Here is an 18462-nt window from a genome sequence, read left to right on the forward strand (position 1 = left end):
GGATTCGTCCGGACCCAAACGTGGATCCCCGGCTCTCGCAAAGAACTAAGCGCCCTATTATGTACGTCTACTCCGTTGATGGCCATCAAACAGAGCGATTGATAGGTACGCCTACTTCCGACACGCAAAATAGGCGTCGGGAGAAGATATGCATTTTAATGAAGAAATGAGTCTGGGGGAGCCACCGACGGCGACATGTTGTCCATATCCCTGTACCCTTGTTTTTGCAGACAGGATAGGCATGCTTCACCATGTGTGATATGCCTGGGTTTTGGTCGAGCTGTTACGTACTCTAGCACTTGCCTGCTGTCCAGTCAGCGGGGTTACGCTATACGAGAGATTGCCGTGAAGCCTCTAAAGAATTTTCAACAGTCTATAGAAATGCCGTAGCCGTCGATCACGAAGTTTGCTCGGCCTCATTACACGCTCCGCTGAGCGGAACCCCACAGCTAGATTGGCAAATAACGGCCAGCTAACTGGGGGTTCAGCTCTTGACGCCTGGAGACCCTGTATTTAACCTTTTTATAACGTGATGGTCATCCGACTAGCGCTGCCGGTTGATTTGACGTTGCCGGCAAGCAGAACAACCCACGATCCAGCGCGAACATCTCAACACTAACTTTTAGGTAGTCAAGAGGAACATGCAGATGACTTGGCAAAACTCTAAGGCCGGCAATTTCTGGGCAAGGACGGAAGGAAGCCACTTGATTGTATAGTTCTAAAGCCCCCAGCAACTGTCATTTGAAAGAGCTATTATTGCCAATGCCAGCCAGTTATGTTAGCCTTCACTCAACGCTTCTTTGGCTCTTCACGTGTCAGGGGCCCCGCCGTTAGTCAACCTTGTCCCACATCCCGACAACCACAGAGCGCGGAGTAAGTTTACTTGTCAAACCACAATCTCGTTCCCCTTCCATGCCGTCTTCTGGACAGCACTTCAGCCCTTCTAGCCTGACGCCAAATCGGGTCGTATCGGGAGGGAGACCCCACAGAGCCTGAGCCCAGGAGCGACTGAGCCGACGATCTAGCTACAGTTTCAGAACTCAGTTCCGGGCCGGCGTCCCACGGCGCACATGGCAGTGGGTATGAGCAGTTCATCAGCCTCTCCCTAGCTCGCGGAGGCCGGGGCGACGGCGCACGCCTAGTTCGGCTTGTATCTGGTGGTCACAGGGCCGGCGCAGCCTATCACCGGCGGCATCGTCCCTAGCTTCAATACTAGCCCAGCTGAGCAGGCCCGTCCAACGTCGTCGTCATCCTCCACCAGGCAATGCTTCGCCGGTATCTACCTTCTTGGTCATATGTCTTGTCAGAATGGGCACGGCAGATGTGGCCCGATAGCCCTGTCATTTTCGGCATGCCACGTGCGAATATCGAATACCGAGGAACACCGACGGGGCCCATTTCCAAGCCAGCACTTCTCACTCACTCTAGAACAGATTCCGGTAACGTCGAGTGTTGCTGGACTCAACGGCTTAGGGCTACTGCAGCAAGAAAGTGGCCTGACTCCATGACAATTTGGACTGGACGAGGCGTCAGAGTTTAAGCTAGAGGAGCATCGAGTCCATGATATCAGCGAACAATTCGTGTCGCTTGAACAGGGCGATTCGTTTGCGATGCTCTGCTGTGTAAACAGAACAATGAGAGTGACTGCTGTTGCAGTGTCCGCGTGGCATTTGAATCTATGTACAATAGTTATCCTATGGTATGTACAAGGCGAAACGTTGCCGAGCCCAGCTCCAGACATCTATGTTATCTCCGTTCGCTCTAGCTTCCTCCATTTTCCTAGATCTCCTCCTGGATCTAGTGTCCCGTAGAAAGGAAGATGTAAAATATATGGCCCCAAGTAATGTACAAGAATCGAAACGCTTTTTTCCCGCTCATCCCGTCCGTATAAGCGCAGATTCGGTGCCTTTCCGTGCTGTGTCCGAGGCCGAATAGGGGGGGGGTATCCTAAAACGCATAATCCTTTTATTCTCGTGTCCCTTGCTCCCGTGATGTCGTGTGTGTCGTTGTGCCGTATCAATATTGCGGGATCGGCTCGCGATGCCCACAGGTTGTGTATTACGCAATTACGGGGGAAGCCGCCCGTCCCCTCGGGGGAGGGCTGATTAAGTAGTTTGAGGTCGCGAGCGCACCCAGCGCTGCACAGCGCGCAGGCTCGGGTCCTCTGCCGTCCAGCGGCCCATGGTGGCATCAGAGTTTCGGAGCGATTGGTAGATCGTGTCGTCCGTGACTTGTTGTAGTTCCTGGATGCTGTGTTAGTTGTAATGTCCAGACGCCAGGGCCCAGATGGAGTCAAGATGGAGTGTTCATCATACATTACGCAGTTGGTCGTCGCAGGCCCGCAGCTGCCTTCGGTGAGACGAACTAGGTCGATGTCCCTGGAGAACCTGCTCTCGGTATTCGATCCATCTCTGTGCTGCGGCTTGACGTAGGTAGATTTTCTGTGCTTCGTGTCGGCGAGCATAGGCGTCGAGGAGCACCCTAGGCGGAGGGTTGTTAGTCGGGCTCCACCATGTTTTGCATGTTTGTATCCGAGACAATACGTACTGCTTCAACTCGGCCTTCTGCTGCTCATCCTCGCCGCCCGAAGTCTCCGGGACGGTCGTGTCTGCGGCGCAGTTGAGGATGTGCTGTCCATCCATTGCGCACTGCCGCAGGGCGGCCCAGCCCTCCGTGTAAAAGTCCTCAGAGTTGTACGGTTCAGAAGGCGCTGCTGCGATGTAATATTGCAGTGTGCGGAAGTCCTCTAATACTTCCGCTACTCTTGCCGTTCGATACTCGTTTACTGCGGCGATGGTCAGAGGGGTTTGGGGCGCATCCTCGGGGAGCGATATAGGGGAGGAGGTTTCCATAGTCCGGATGTGGCATCAAGATTGCAGATCCCTTCTGGTGCTGTGACTTACATCCGTCCATGATCTAGCGAGTTTCTTTCAAGCCCTTGAAGACGGGGATCCAGTCGATTATATGGTGGCAATGACTCGTGGTCGGAAGACGTACTAGTCTAACGGCCCGGCAGTAGAATGAAAGCTCGCTTGCGACCCAACTATCAAAGAGGGCCGAACGAATGGCGAGTAGTGAAATGAAGGCTTGCTTGTCAAGAACGAAAGGGGCAATGAGCGGCAGAGGTGCTGCTTGGGATTGGTGAATCTCGTGGATGGCGAGTACCGAGATAGTAGAACAGCCTCCATCCTGGGCGGCGAATTCGGGAGGCTTTTGTACAAACGGACTCTTGAACTACTTTGGATTTGTCACGAACGCAAGATACAGAAGACGTTCACGATATGAAGCTAGGAAAGCAAAGTGCAACTTCCGGCAGCCCGTTTTGCGGATCATAGTTGCTGTTGCTGGCGGACTAGGAACCGGCCCTATGCTGGCGAGAGGAGAGACATACATCATCGTCAGCTACCATCTACCCTGACATGCCGAACAGACCCCCGTCCATCGAATCGGAAATATTATCACGATCTCAGAACCCTGACGGCCGCGTGCAAGCTCAAACCTGGGACATCCTGGAGGAGCTGTGCGATGGGTCTATTGGTCCACCAGAATAGTTCCCCCAAGGGAGAGTCCCCCCCGGTACGCCTGGAGGTGACCTGCAGGCACAGAATCACCCCAGTCTGCCTCGCCAGAGGCTGCCGGGACCAACAGCATGCATATCAACCTCCCGCCGTAGCGTCATGGAGCAGGCCGGCCCCCTGTGACCGCCCTTGGCATCGATGGACCCGACGTCGAATGGTTGGACCCAGCAAACTGCACAGCAAAGTCTACTCCCGGCAGCGACCGATGGTGAGGAGAGAGCCTCTCGACGTCGACTGCCAGCTGGGGGGGATGGGTCGCTTAGAGGGGAAGAGTAGACGAGAGTTCAGCAGCGCCACGAGCATAGCTTACTCCCAAAGGGGAAAAGGTTGTCAGGCGAGCCGAACAGAAAGTGCTGCCAGTATGTGGAGTGTCAGAATCAATTGAGACAGCCGGCCAATGACGGGCCAGAACGACCCTAGACCGCAGTGTGGGCGCAGCTGAATTGAAATATTTTGGAGCCAGCAGCGCGCATTAGGGAGCCCCATCAGGACAAAGTGGCCCAGCCTCTATCAGCTCGACATCGGTTTTGCGCCCGTCGCTCATACAAGCATTGGTAACTGCTGTCAAGGGAGAGCCGTGACGTCTGAGTCCCGAGTTCATGGGTTGTCAGCTTGTATGGTATCGACAACTGCGCCAGCCTGCGCTAAGACACGAGCCAACATCTCCCGGCTGAGAAAGAAGTGACCAGTCTCACAGGTCCAAAAGGGCCCGACGGGTATCTTGAGATGTGACACTCGGGCGAGCCCACATCATTGGCTTTTTGCACAAGATGTGTCAGGCTCTCACCCAGGGCGCGACGTCACCAAGCTGGCTTCCCATTGACCGCCCTATGCCCGCCCTACTGCCCTATAATGTGCATATGCAGGGTGCGGAAGGCTGAGAGATGGGGATGCATGGGAAGCACCCATGTGCTCTGCGTCTTATGTGTTGCACCATCATTGTCATAAAGCCACGTTTTCTGAGGCTGAACAAGGAACGAACGGCCCGATGCCTCCCTCAGCTTTCCAGTAGCCTTGGCTGGCTGTGCGCGCAGAAACATGTTTTTGGCTCCCTCCGACTCTACTCAGAGACCAAGTCTATTGGGATATCGTAGAGTATCTAGTGTCACACGAGGATTGGAAAGCACGTCGAGATGTGCCACACAGCCTCCATACAATGCTGCCAAAAAAAGGGATCAGCAAAATACATGTCCCTGGTCTAGTCAGCGGACCGACTACCACCAGCCTTGCGCCGCAACCGTTTACCCGCATTTAGTCCTTCTCAGCAATAGCCTGTAATCTCTCATCGATCTCGTCTTCCGTCAGGGTCCTGAAACCGGGGTTGGGACCTTCCTTGCCGTCGGCGCGGGGGCCTCCGACGATGCCAATCTCGATCTCGCCCTTCTTGAAGTCCATGCTGAGGACGGTGCTGAGCGTGGTGATGGCCAGTTCCACGACATCCTCCCACGTGCCTTCTGCATGATCCTTGTTCTTGAGCTTCTTCTCGAGATGATTGAGCGCCTCCTGCTGCTTGGGACCTGCAGCCGTGCCCTTGTAGCCGACGTAGTAGCCAGCCGGGTCGCACTTGAACAGTTGGGGGCCAAGCTCAGCGTCCAGGGATATCAAGGTCGTCGCTACGCCATACGGTCTCATGTAGGCCTAATATTAGATGTCAGCGAGGGGGTTGGCTCGCCGGGTTGGCCGGGGGGGGGGGGGGGGGGGGGGGGGGGGGGGGATGCAAGCTAAGCAACGAGAGGAGATATCTTTGGGTTCGATGCTGTACTCACTCTCTGGGTGTAGACCTGGCTGATGTTGGCCAGCCTCTTTGCCAAGACATCGCAAGGCATCTCGTATCCGTACTTGTATCTGAACTCAGCAGCCTCGCCCTGGGCACGCTGTGAAAAGGCACGGGCATCGGCAATGGAGCCGGTCATGACGCAGCCAACGGACGGGGAGATCTGGAAGATGTGGGATACGGAGCTGGGGTCGATCAGCTTGTCCTGGAGGCGGGCTATCTATCAGCTTCAGCCGCACGGTGGGGGATGGGTGGTCGAGGCCTGTGGTGATGACCTCATGGCGGGTGTGGATGCACGTACGGGGACCTTCTTCTGGGACAGGACTACTGCGCAGTCCTTGCCGCGGACGCCTATCGACATGATGTTCGCCGCTGTGATTGCCTTGAATGCATATTCTGTGTTGAGAAACTCGTGTCAGCCGACATACGCTCGCTGTCTCTGCGACCGACCCTTCCCGCATCCGACGGGGGCCGAGTAACACGTCATGTCTGCCATGCCCATGTCGTCGTCGCAGTAGGCCCGAATGTCACATACCGACTTGGTACAGTCTGCCCTGCTCGGAGAAGATGGTGATGTGTCGGTCGAATCCCGCACTGCCTGTGTTGGCGCATTGGTGGTTAGCATCAGGACGGAGCGTCGAGGGAGGAGCTGAGAGCTTGGGGGGAGGCCGCTCATCTGGCTGGCTTACCCGACATCTTGACGGTAGCTGGGCGGACACGAAGGAGGGGAAACGGAGTAGCAGCGGGTGGTGGTGTTCGGGAATCTCAGAGATGGACTCGGCGAGACTAGATGGGCGCGCTGTGGTGTGGTGACTGAGTGACGGGAGGACGAGATGGAAACGACGTCGTTGGCAGGCGAGGCGGTTATGGAGCTTGCTTCAGCCTTGGGGTTTGGGGGGGATCTGAGCTGCTGTGGACGCGTTGCTGGGAGCTTGCCTAGAAGCAAAGCAAGCTACAGCAGGTGGTACCTAACTGGAGCTGGACCTGGGCCTAACCTTGGAAGTCACTCTGCCGCTGAGTTTACAGCGCAGGCACCTGCTCGGCACCTGCTGGGCCACCTGCTGGGCCACACGTACCCCGTACCTCCCCTTCAGCCACACAGCCACAGAAGGAGGCTCAACCCCCAGAGGCCGGAGGGATGCTGTCCCGAGCCGCCCCCGAGGCTGGAGACCTCTGCTCTGTGGCTGCGTGGGACACGGTAGGCAGGGTGGGGCTCTGGGTCCCCAATAATTATAATCTTTTCTCTAGGTTCAATTGACGATCTGCTATCGCGATAAGATCCGGCAGAAATTTGGGAAGCCTCACTGCATCTGATTGGCATTGACTCGGCTCTTGGGACCGCAATACTGCCCAACGTGTCACTGCGCTGCTGGCATTGGAGAAACACGGCCGCTGTGGGCACCGCAAGTCCTCATTAGACAGTCTGCATTATTCTCGTGCATTCTGCCGTTCCCCTGCCCTCGATCTCATTCGCCTACTCTGCTCTACTCCCTCCCGCTCTCCCTCTGTCTCGCCATGTCGTCCGCCGCCGTCCCGGCGTGGAAGCGATTGGGTCTGAAGCTCAAGGCATCCGACAGCCAAACAGAGAGCCACGCCGCCGCCCAACAGCCCGGCGCTGCTGCTGCTGCTGCTGCTGCTGCTCCTCCGTCCTCCACCCTCTCGAGCCCAGCACCGCGCTCAGCTGCTGCTTCCCAAGACAGAGTTAGCGCTACAACCAAAAGAAAACCTTCGGCCGCCCCAGCCCTCGATCACTCCGCGAAGAGGGCACGCCGCGACGACGCAGGCACCCCGGGCACAAAGACTCCCAAGTCCGTCTCGTTTGCTGCCGAGCCCGTCGAGCTGTCCTCCCCGGCCCCCGCGACAAACGGCAAGAAGCCCCCGCGCAAACCGAAGCAGAAGGCCGACGCCAAGAAGCCCGTCAAGGCCCTGCCCACCAAGCAGAACTCGGTCAACCTGCAGTCGGCCCTGGACTACCTGCGCCAGTGGCACGCCGCCCGGGACTCGTGGAAGTTCAACAAGAACCACCAGACGAGGCTGCTCGAGTACGTCTTTGCCGACGAGACCACCATCCCCGCCGTCGACATCAACATCTTCTACGAGTACATCAAGCCGCTGAAGGGCTACGTCCGGAAACGGCTGCAGGAGAGCGCCGGCGACATCAGGCAGAAGGACATGGAGCAGGGCGCCGATGCCTTCTCATCCTCGTCGAAAGACGTCGCCGAGAGGAAGCAGAAGGAGTACGATGAGATCATAGCCGGCTTCCTCCGCGAAGGCCGGACCCCCGAGAAGAGGAGGTTCGAGGAGGTCGAGTATGTGCTGCGCACCACCGACATGGAGATGCAGCGGAGGGTCGTCAAGCGCATGCGCGCCGAGGTCGTCCTGGAGGAGCTCTCGGAGAGCGAAGAGTCCGACACGACGTCCAGCAGCGCCACGGCCACCGAGCAGGAGCCCGAGAGCACGTCGTCGCAGGCCGCGGGCGAGCCCGGACCGGCGGCCGACGACGGGGACAAGCGAGTCAAGCTCAACGACGGCACCCAGCGCAGGATAAGGAGGAAGAAGGTGCGCACGGCCGAGATCGACGACGACAGCAGTTCCTCGTCCGACGACTCGGACTCGGACGACGACACCAGCAGCAGCGGCAGCGATAGCTCCTCGGAGGACTCAGATGATGAGGACGCTATGGAGGTCGACCCTGCGCGCGACGAAGCTGACACATCGTCGTCGAGCAGTTCGTCGTCCTCCGGGTCTGACTCGGAAGACGACTCGAGCGAAGAGGATGACGAATAAAAGATAACTTGTCTTTTTGCACTGCAGGTGGCTGGTTGCATATGGAGGATACCCCTTGAGCATGATCTAAAATAGATGGAATCTCCTCAGGAATACAATCTGGTCGGTCGATCAGCAAATGCCCAAAACATCTGACTGTGTCGTCGAATTGAGATAGTCCCTGCGATCCTAACCCCAACGCGCGCCTTGTCACTGATTTAAACATGACTACGGTAAATCCTCTATTATAACTGTGCTGCTGACTGGTCGTATCCATAACACCGCCATAATCCCCGTGCCCTTTCACATGGGAATCATTATGCAATGGCCGCTGAAAATTGCACCAAAGGCAGAAACGTCCACTGGTCCGTCAAGATCCTTAAAACGCCGAAATCCTATTTATCGTGTACTGAGGAAGATGCAAACCGGTAGGCCTTGAAATATCTCGTGAACCACTCAAAAGCCAGAAACCCTCAAGGTCCACCTCCACGGGGAACCCCATCTAAAGTGAAGGAGAAACGTCGTGATCTGCACGCACATCACGGGGTGCGGCACGGCATTAAATGTCATTAACTGGATCCTCCAAGTACTCGTAGTCGTCTTCCGGAGGGAGGACCCAGGCGGAGGCGGCGAGACTCGCTGCGACCAGCACCGAAACGGTAGCACTGATGGTACACAGAATCCACGACCAGCCAAGACCCCAGCCGGGAACGGCAAACTGCTCGTCGTGGTTGAAGAGGTAAGCCTAGTAGGGGAACGGATATGTTAGTTGCCGGGATCTGGTAGGAAAGAGACAAACTCGGCCTTATAACAAGGATATAGACTGTGTGGAAAGGGGAACACAGGCGCGTGGGCAGAAGGGGCACGTACCACGAGGCCCATTCCGGCGAACTCGACCACGGCATCCGCCAGGAGCAGGCCGCCGATCAGCTTCCAGCCGTCCTCGCGCTTGTACTTGCCGCCGGCCATGACGACGAGGAACGAGACCAGGGTGGCGAGCTCGACGATGGTCGCGAACGACATGAGGAAGCCGGAGCTGCGCCACATGGAGCAGAAGAAGGCATCATCCTTGCACTCGTCGTCGGTCGGGTAGGGGCGGCAGGCGGGCTCGCTGGCCGACGAGCACAGCTGGTGCAGGCCCAGCGTGTGCTTGAACGTCTTGTCCGTGTTGGCGCTGCGGATCTCGTAGTTCAGCCAGTTCGGCGTCAGGATCGACACGATTGTCAATATCGTAGCTGTCGCAGAGGGGAGACGGTCAGCATGGTAGTTCCGTTGCATAAAGCATGGTTCGTTGGTGGAGGTTTCTGTCTATCGCATCGCATGATGCTTGTTGGACACTAGGGGTCGAGACCCCGGGCGTCCATCACGCAGAAGACACTGTAGAAACGCAGAAAGTTGCAGCATGAAGAGATGCGCCCTGTGTTCTGTAGATGCGAGCGTGAGGTTGCCAGCAGCTCGGGTCGCCGCCATCGAACATCGCGAGTGAGGGGGGGTGTTTCGTGCAACCGCTAAGGAGCACGGCGGACGATGACGTACCAGCAACGAAGACGCCCAGCGCCACGCTGTAGACTGCCACGCGGGTCATTGTGTTGTTCTGTTGCCCGTGGCCCTTCTTCGTCGTTTGATGTTTTTGCGCAGATTTATGTGTGCTCGGAGCTTGTCAGAGGCTGGTCAGATACCTTGTCCTCGCGCCGGCGCTCGACGAGAGTTCATCAATGTGATTGTGGTGTGGTCAGGAAATCCGCATGGGCAAATTGCATGTTCGTTTTGATAGCGCGCTGCGGGAAATGTCGATCCTCCGGTCATGTGGCTGGTGCTACCGCTATGAGAAAACATCCATGGATGGGGGTTTGCAGCTTGCACAAGCTCCAAGAGCTGGCAGGAGACAGGGATCCCGGACCTATCGCTCCTCGTCCGACGAGAAGATATGGCGGTCAAGACTCCAGGAGAGGGCTATTCTGACTTACATACTTATCGAATATGGTGTTACACACACACACACACACATACACACACATACACGATCGCCGCCTTATCAGTTCTGCACTTCGTCCTGCTGATCGCATACTCATTACTCGGACTACGCACACACACAAGACGTCCAAACGCGGTCAATCGTGACTGACAGCCACGCCATCGCAAAGCCGTTCCTTTCGATGCCTTTCGGTCCAAAGGCTCTCCCACCCCTCTTCGGTAAGTTGACGGGTTGGGCGGCTTTGACTCGTGGTTCCTCAAGGGGAGGCAACCCAGAGAGCACGAACTGGAATAGCACGGCAATCAGCTCGACGATCCTCTGAGTAGTGGTATTCAGAGCTGCGCTTGAGGCTACACGCTTTGTTCCTATCATAGATTATTCGACAGCCGAAGAGAGCGAGCGAGATCACTGAGCTCCAACGAGCGCCAATGAGCGCCAAGCTGCATTCGGATTCCACCTGCATCCATGCACGCACTGGAGTCTCTGCAGGTTGGAATCAACCAACTTGGCACCGCAGCACGCCGTGTACCCGTGCTCTTGACCTGGGCAGGCTTCAGCTCCATAACGAGCATCTGGGAAGATGCTACCAGTCCAATCTGCCGACCATGCAGCGTTTCATTGACTTGAAATATGGCCGATGGATGAACTACAGTACTGAGACCAGAGGCCTACAGTCTGTCGGATTCCACCGAAGCATCCCGCAAGCTCGGCTCAGAGTGTGATCTTGTCTTCATTCACGCACTCCGATCAAGCGTTTCTCACAATCATTGATCCAGCTCTGGGGTTGTTCAAAGCGTGGTGAAAGCACCACAAAAGACGTACTGAAACTCAAGTACCACTTACAGCATGTCAAGCAAGACAGTGTTCATAACGCTTTGTACATACGCCGGGTGGGCTACGAACCGAACTAGGCGCAGAGATACGCACTGAGGAAATGTCCCCGTTCCTGGCCGAACCGAACCCCGGCCAAGGCTCCCAGGGCCCATCCATCACCATTCGATCCACAAAATCGAAAACAATCCAAGTCGTGCTGGCCACGACACCACTGATTGGAAATTTGGAAGAGAGCAAATCCTGCACTAGGACGCCATGGCCTGCACCGCGTCCAGCGGCCAGAGGGGGAGAGGGTCGGTTAGATTCATAAGCAACGGTTGCCTTGCTTTGAAGCCCCTCCCCCTAAACCACTCCTTGGCTCTTCCAATCGCGGCAGAAGCCAGTGCATCCTGATTCTTCACAGTAAAGATACATGCGGGTCATCCCACATGCGTCGCAGCTTGGCCAAAGGGTACGTATCGCTGCCTTCTACGAGCCAATGATGGCCAGGGTGCAGGACCGATATAGACGCGATATGGGGAAGGTCGCGATCACGCAAGAATGCTCATACCAGGCCTAAAACCCCTAAATCCCGAACCATCCATCCACACAAATGTCTAGTGCCAGAACTGTTTGTCATGATTCATCGGACGTGGTCAGGATTGATTCCGGTCCGAGCTTAGAGATCCTCCCCAGGTAGTGAAGACCGCTGGCCTGGCCGCGGCTGCTAACTGGACGGCGTTAAACGGGCGCCGAGCCTATCTTGCTGCTCTATTCGTATCTATTACATGCTCTAGCAGCCTTTCATCTTGCAAGACATCTTTTATCTACAACGTCCTCCCTCGCGCCACCTTGCTCCTCCCCCTTACCCTTCTTCTTCGTGTTTGTTTCACCACGGTGGACGGTACTGGGATACACGATTGGCTCCCGGGCTATTTCTGTCAAACTCCCCTGCTTTGACGGTCCTGCGTCCGGGATCTACCGAGATTCAGTCTACGTATACTCGGATTCAGACTGAAACGAGCCGTCATTTAATTCTTGCAGACATCGTTCTGGGAACAGACCAACAGAGTCAGCGGTATCAAATATGGAGCACTGAGTTGATAACGAGCATTGCGCAAGTCTCAAGGACTTCCAAGCTGGCCAGGAAGCCAAGTACATATTTCGGGCATTCTCTCCAGAGACTTTTGGAAGAGGGCGGCTCCATTTTGGTCGCGCATCCAATCCAAGGTCCATCGATCCAGCTCGGTAACCATGGTTGACCACCCGGTTCAGACGAGCGCTGTCTTCCTTCTTGGCGCGGCGCAACGTACGCCTCTGATCCCTCCTCCGTCTCCCCCTTCACCCCTTACGCCGAGTGCGACCGAGCCGGCGACTCCAATCGAGGAGCTCTGTCTCGACGATGGACCGCTGGGAGGCAGCTTTCATGAGGACGATACGCAAGCCCGGCAAAGAGTTGCAGGCGCAGTCCATGTTTTGAACACAGAAGCAACGGCTCTAAGAGGCCTCACCAACCTGTATGAAACGGACGCTATCGTGGGAGCCGGGTTCAATGCCGCGGTAGACGCCATCACAAGGCACCATGGGCAGAAGGGCAAGGTGGTCATTATCGGCGTGGGCAAATCCGGTCATATTGGCAAGAAACTTGTCGCAAGCTTTAATAGTTTGGGGGTCCATGCAACGTACCTGCATCCTACTGAGGCGTTGCACGGGGATCTGGGGAAGATTGGCAAACACGACACTGTTCTCTTCATCACGTTTTCCGGAAAGACGCCGGAGCTGCTCCTGCTGCTTCCGCACATCGACCCGGCCCTTCCGACGATAGTGCTCACGTCGCACACCCGACCCGAGACATGCGAATTGATCAAGCAGAGGCCGGGCATGATCCTCCTGTCGGCGCCGATCCACGAATCGGAGACGGTGTCATTTGGGGTATCTGCCCCCACCACCTCCACGACAATGGCCATTGCCGTTGGTGATGCTCTCGCGCTAGTGGCCTCGCAGGAACTCCATCTCAATGTCTCGTCCACTTTCTCACGTAACCACCCAGGTGGTGCGATTGGCGCAACCTTTCGGAAGCCCCAAACTATGAGGGACCTCGCGACACCCATCTGCGATATCACAGTCTCGTCGCCCACTTCGCAGGACCTGCGTGGTGCCGACATCCTCAAAGCTGGATACGATTCCTCGACGGGCTGGGTCCGGGTCGGCAATCTTCTGGCCTCACCCAATCGCATACGGCAGCTCACTTCAACAAACATGAACAATCTGCTCTGCGATCTGCCCTGGTTGTGCGCGGGCAGATCGGAATGGATCACCATCTCAGGGGACACGAGACTTTCACAGGCTGTGGACTGGATTCGGGATATGCAATCTTCTCCAGAGGAACCGTGCGATGAGCACTCCATCCTGGCGGTTGTCGAAAAAGACGATATAATTGGCGTTCTAGAGGCTGGGCAGCTGTTAAGCTGGCAGGATTGAGCGATATGTTACTGCATGAGATCGGGTTGGGGCTATCTTGGGTCTTTTCATTGTGTAGCGTTCTTGCGACAATGTGTCTGGGGGGAAACAGACACACGGGCATCTAGACTTTCGCTTACGAGCCACGGACTTTTGCTTTCCATGGAGTTTTATTTTGGGAATAACCACCAAGCACCAAGTTGCTTGAGACAGCTACTCTGAGCTGCAGTGCGTTTACATGAACTTGGATGCCAACGTCCATGGGTATTTTTTCTTCAACACTCACTCCAATAGAGTCATTGCATCTGGGCCAGGGTCATATCGTGACTGCCCAACACCCCGAAGAATATCTGCGTGTTTCAATCGCTAGTCGTGCATGATGCTGTCTCTATGACGGCTCCATTTACCACGAGTCATTCGTCATGCAACTATCCTGGACAAGAGCCATGGAACGTCGTATCATGCCGTGCGGCATTGTTATCGGAAAACTCAGAATGTGACGCTGGGTTTCCCTTCGGACACCGATCATTCAGCAACCGAACAACCCAGTCTGGAACCAGGTTCGTCGACAAGCTGTTACAGCATCCCCGACTATGCTGCTCGATACACAGGCGTACTGATATCGGATCGCGAGGTGCTCGTGGTGTTTGAGACTGGTTGTAGATACGGCACCATGGCTTGTCGGTTTAGAAACGGGCTCACGTGGTACATAGCGTGCACACGCTTATGCATCACTTCTTCAAGGCAGGGTCTCGTAAAATATTGATGTCAAGAACATCACATCACAACGTGGAATACCACGGCGCAAGTCAGTCAACGAGTGGGTGACATAAATACCGAGCTATCCGCTCGTCAGGTCATAGGCTGTAATGGCACAGAGTAGTTCCCTTTCCTTACTCACGATTCTCGGCGGCCCTTGGTATTTTGTCTTGCTGAACCGCGGCGATGCCAAAAGGCCCGAAGGCATCTCGGCTTCGGCGTCACAGTTTGCCCTATACAACAGACAATTTTCGACTCCTGCACATGAGTTACTAGAAGCTCTGACAAACCGGGAAAACAGGGAGGAACCAATGATTGAAGGGATTCTCGAGAATAATCCCCGAACCCTGCATCATTGGATAAGAATAAATTTGTCTGCGAATTCACTGTATTTGGCACTGCATCTGCGCTAGCCTACTATATTTCACGTAGTAGCTTTTATTTCATTAGATTTTATATATATTTTGCATGAACCAAGCCAGCTGAAAGCATTGAGCATTGAAGCAGAAACACAAGGTGCTATTATACCACTGGATGACTCCCTACAGCTGACGAAAATGCTCCACGCAGTATTACCCGGGCCCATCGTGGAGGATATAACTTGCTTGCGAATGACAGCAGCCCTATTGGCTGCTGCTAGCACGAGATTTCCACAGTAGGCAATCCGGGGCAAAGTGGGCCTCCACTACCCGGGCGGTGCTTTAGGGGACCCAGGACCCTTTTTCTTCTACGTAAGACAAGAGGTAGCCATTGCGATTTTCGGGGATCAAATCTACGCCCAACCGTTCGTCTAGCGGCGCTCCCTCTCCCTCGACACCCGTGGCCCCGAGCATGAGGACGTCTCGGCTTTCGCACGAGACAGCCAAACTCTTCGGCGCCATGCCGTCCCCGGGATCGCGATCGCCTCCCCGTCGCGTGACGCGCGGTGCGCTCGCGCGCTTCGCTTACCACGCCGACAGCTCCTCCTCCAAGGAGAACACCGCGCCGCCCTCCGTTACCGACATCGAGGACGCCGTGTCCGACCAGACTTCGGCGACGACAACGCGCAAGCGGAAGCGAACCGTCCAGCCGGCCCCCTCTTCCACATCGTCCGCGATCGCGGTCAAGACCGAGTCACTGGAAGTAGAGACCGCTACCAAGCCGTCCACGCCCCGCCGAGCCCGCAAACCCGCCCGCAAGACCATCGATCCGGCCACCAACGAGACGTCGGTCGCGCCGCCCTCGGACTGGGAGGAGATGTACGACCTGGTCAAGGAGATGCGGCTGAGCGGGCCGGCGGCCAACGCGGCCGTCGACACCATGGGGTGCGAGCGGCTGGCGCTGCCGACGGCGTCGCCGCGCGACCAGCGCTTCCACACGCTGGTGGCGCTGATGCTGTCGAGCCAGACCAAGGACACGACCAACGCGGTGGCGATGCGGCGGCTGCAGACGGAGCTGCCGGGCCACGGGCCGGGGGCGGCCCCGGGGCTCACGCTCGAGAACATGCTGGCGGTGGCGCCGGAGCGGCTCAACGAGCTCATCTGGGCCGTCGGCTTCCACAACAACAAGACGCGGTACCTGAAGCAGACGGCCGAGATCCTGCGCGACCGCTGGGCCGGCGACATCCCGGACTCGATCGAGGGCCTGGTGGCCCTGCCGGGCGTCGGCCCCAAGATGGCCCACCTGTGCCTCAGCGCCGCCTGGGGCCGCACCGAGGGCATCGGCGTCGACGTGCACGTCCACCGCATCACCAACCTGTGGGGGTGGCACAAGACCAAGGGCCCCGAGGACACCCGCCTGGCCCTGCAGGCCTGGCTGCCCCGCGACCGCTGGCGCGAGATCAACGGGCTGCTGGTCGGCCTCGGCCAGACCGTCTGCCTGCCCGTCGGCCGCAGGTGCGGCGACTGCGAGCTGGGCCTGCGCGGGCTGTGCCGCGCCGCCGAGCGCGGCAAGGTCCTCCAGGGGCGCAAGGCGCGCGAGGCCAAGATCGAGGTCGGGGAGGGCGGCGACGTGGTCAAGAAGGAAGAGGTCGAGACCGAGGACGTCGTGGTGAAGGATATAGTGAAGAACGAGGACGTGGACGAGAAGGTCAAGCTGGAGGAGCTGGATCAGACACCCGGGCTGGACTCGGGTAGAAGAGCCAAGAAACGGAGGTGATGCGTTCGTGAAATCGGAAGGCGTGTACGATGGTGTATGATATCCGAAGCGACGTAGGCAGATTTACAGCGATTTTCACGGTTTGCGAAAGAAGGGGCAAGCGGTGAGACTTACACGCCTATGCCTATACCTCACCACAGGGGTACAGGCACCAACGGGGCAGTTCATGAAGCTCCTCAAATTCAGCGAGCTATATACAGAGAGTCATTGGTAGATAATCCGCAGCAGAAATAGACCCATGGTCTACCGAAAAGCAAAAATCCCTTAACAAAGATCCTCAAGTGGATATCAGGAGCGTGCAGTCTGAAGCAACCCCGGCGCCACCGCTAACCATGATGTCGCGGTACTGCACAACCCGTATCAAATGCCCAAGACGCCATGCATTATCAGAAGTAGTACAAAATCAAGAGTGTAGTCCATCTCGACCTCGGGCCGTCGACGAGTCCGTCTCGTGGTCGTCGGTCCGGACCAAGTCGGGTTCGTTCCCCGGGGGGGGGACAGGTGGGTGAAGTGGACGCATCGTGCATCGCGGATTATGCGACCTTGATGACCTGTGTCCGCTCCTGGTTGATTCGCGCGGCGTTCTGCTCGTGAGCTGCCTTCTTGCACTATGGGTTCCGTACATGTTAGCATCGTCGTCCCTCGAGGTGGTAGAGCTGCGGCTGCTGGGGGTTTAATACGTACGTCATCAAGACCAGCGCACTGGTGATCCTCCGGCAGCCGGTGCTTGGCACAGTACTGGCGCTCGCAGAAGCCGCAGTCGCCAAACATCCTCTGCACGGCGTCCTTGCAGTCGTCGGCCTTGCATCTGATCTTCTTGGGAGCCATGGTGACGGTTGGTGTGGTGGTGAAGGACGGAGAGAGTCTCGCTGGTTCCGATGATGACGCGGCTGGGGATTCGCGGACCTTGCGTTGGTTTCGTAGTCGTTGCAGGAGGAGGCAAGGAGTCGTCGGGAGGTGACGGCAGACGAGGCTGATGGGGGAATAAGAAAGCAGGAGGTAGGTGGCTGCAGTGGTGCGAGAGTCGGTCAGCAGGCTTGCTTTATTTAAATGAGTCGATTCCGGCTGGTTGTAACCCAGTGGAGATCGGGAGCGCCTGGGCCGTACGAAGGCCAGGTTCGATGGCCAAGTAACAACCCGAGGCGGGAGGGATGACTTACAAGGAAGCGATCACACGACGATGGGGAGACTAGTTGGAGCGAGATTTGAGGGCAGGGTAATGGAGCGGGAGATGAGGTGAGGTCGCCAACGGACGGAACAGATGGATGAGTCCCAGCGTAAACGTGATGTTATCTCGGGGCTTTGTACTCGTATCTCCCAACAGAGAAGGCGCTGGAATTCCGGGGACGGGATGGCGAAAAAGGGGACTAGTTTTTGCAGCGCAGTAGACTTCCCCGGGAGGCAAGAGACGGGACTTGCCAATGGGTTCGAAGCCTGGCGGATAGATGCAGGCCGGGTCGAATTGGTAATCCGCGGACTCCCCTCGTGCTTTCGCAATACACTGCTACCTGGAGGCGGCCTCGTTATCCGGGACTATCCTGAGTTGACCTAGGGGCGATGCTCTCTAACTACAGTAGTCCGCGAGGCGAAAGTGGCCAGGGGTCCTGATCAGCGTGGTACGGAATGACGCAGTGACTGTTGGCTGGCTGGCTGGCTGGCAATGGCTAGGTGCTGGGGCTGGGACAAGGCTCCGAAGACGGGACAAGCGGGCCAAGGCGATCCACAGCTCGTTCGGGGCTGCTTGCTTGCTTGCTTGCTTGCTGTGCTGTCTTTGGGGTAAATTGGGGACCGAAACGGATTACTGTAGCCGCAGGAGGAATCAGCCCTTCTGGTTCCGGCAATCTCCTTGTTCGCGGACCTGGGCAGATCGCAATTGGGTGTCGTAGTTCGGGTTGGCGGGGGACTGACTCGCCCGTTGGAAAGCCTGCACGTGAAACAGCTTTAGCTTAAGCGGGATGATCGTGCGAGAGCCAGCGGACACGAAGGCAGTTGGAATAGTGAGCAGGAGAACGGGCGTGAAGGGGAGGGAATAGGGCGCTCGACGGCCAGAGCGATGCGAGGGCATGAGTCGTCCTCTAAATACGACTCCAGGCCCCCGGCCGGGCTCATCCTTGGACTGCGAAAAGCTACCTATCTGCGAACCCTTGGTGCCACTACATACCTAGTATGTAACTACAGTAGTCGATGTGCCTAGATTGGGC

General features: G+C 56.9%; 7 protein-coding genes across 7 annotated transcripts; 3 read left to right on the forward strand and 4 right to left on the reverse strand.

Annotated features, from left to right (window-relative positions):
* Positions 1-2105: 2105 nt before the first annotated feature.
* JN550_010123 (uncharacterized protein) lies at positions 2106-2852 on the reverse strand (the record flags this gene model as incomplete). The annotated part of the gene is made up of 3 exons (XM_049308342.1): positions 2106-2243; positions 2316-2481; positions 2548-2852. The coding sequence occupies 3 exons, from the start codon at positions 2850-2852 to the stop codon at positions 2106-2108; spliced, it is 609 nt and encodes a 202-aa protein (XP_049167863.1).
* Positions 2853-4829: 1977 nt separating this feature from the next.
* On the reverse strand, positions 4830-6048 carry JN550_010124 (uncharacterized protein; the record flags this gene model as incomplete). The annotated part of the gene is made up of 5 exons (XM_049308343.1): positions 4830-5216; positions 5345-5572; positions 5654-5748; positions 5888-5950; positions 6042-6048. The coding sequence occupies 5 exons, from the start codon at positions 6046-6048 to the stop codon at positions 4830-4832; spliced, it is 780 nt and encodes a 259-aa protein (XP_049167864.1).
* Positions 6049-6867: 819 nt separating this feature from the next.
* On the forward strand, positions 6868-8139 carry JN550_010125 (uncharacterized protein; the record flags this gene model as incomplete). Its single annotated transcript, XM_049308344.1, has 1 exon — positions 6868-8139. One exon carries the CDS (start codon positions 6868-6870, stop codon positions 8137-8139), a length of 1272 nt encoding a protein of 423 aa, XP_049167865.1.
* A 538-nt stretch (positions 8140-8677) lies between these two features.
* JN550_010126 (uncharacterized protein) lies at positions 8678-9703 on the reverse strand (the record flags this gene model as incomplete). The annotated part of the gene is made up of 3 exons (XM_049308345.1): positions 8678-8863; positions 8989-9353; positions 9655-9703. The coding sequence occupies 3 exons, from the start codon at positions 9701-9703 to the stop codon at positions 8678-8680; spliced, it is 600 nt and encodes a 199-aa protein (XP_049167866.1).
* Positions 9704-12160: 2457 nt separating this feature from the next.
* On the forward strand, positions 12161-13387 carry JN550_010127 (uncharacterized protein; the record flags this gene model as incomplete). Its single annotated transcript, XM_049308347.1, has 1 exon — positions 12161-13387. One exon carries the CDS (start codon positions 12161-12163, stop codon positions 13385-13387), a length of 1227 nt encoding a protein of 408 aa, XP_049167867.1.
* A 1617-nt stretch (positions 13388-15004) lies between these two features.
* JN550_010128 (uncharacterized protein) lies at positions 15005-16261 on the forward strand (the record flags this gene model as incomplete). Its single annotated transcript, XM_049308348.1, has 1 exon — positions 15005-16261. The coding sequence occupies one exon, from the start codon at positions 15005-15007 to the stop codon at positions 16259-16261; it is 1257 nt and encodes a 418-aa protein (XP_049167868.1).
* A 533-nt stretch (positions 16262-16794) lies between these two features.
* JN550_010129 (uncharacterized protein) lies at positions 16795-17089 on the reverse strand (the record flags this gene model as incomplete). The annotated part of the gene is made up of 2 exons (XM_049308349.1): positions 16795-16869; positions 16946-17089. 2 exons carry the CDS (start codon positions 17087-17089, stop codon positions 16795-16797), a joined length of 219 nt encoding a protein of 72 aa, XP_049167869.1.
* Positions 17090-18462: the final 1373 nt, after the last annotated feature.

This window comes from Neoarthrinium moseri, assembly GCF_022829205.1.
Source record: "Neoarthrinium moseri strain CBS 164.80 chromosome Unknown scaffold50_Wmoseri_CBS_16480, whole genome shotgun sequence".
NCBI lineage: Eukaryota > Fungi > Ascomycota > Sordariomycetes > Amphisphaeriales > Apiosporaceae > Neoarthrinium > Neoarthrinium moseri.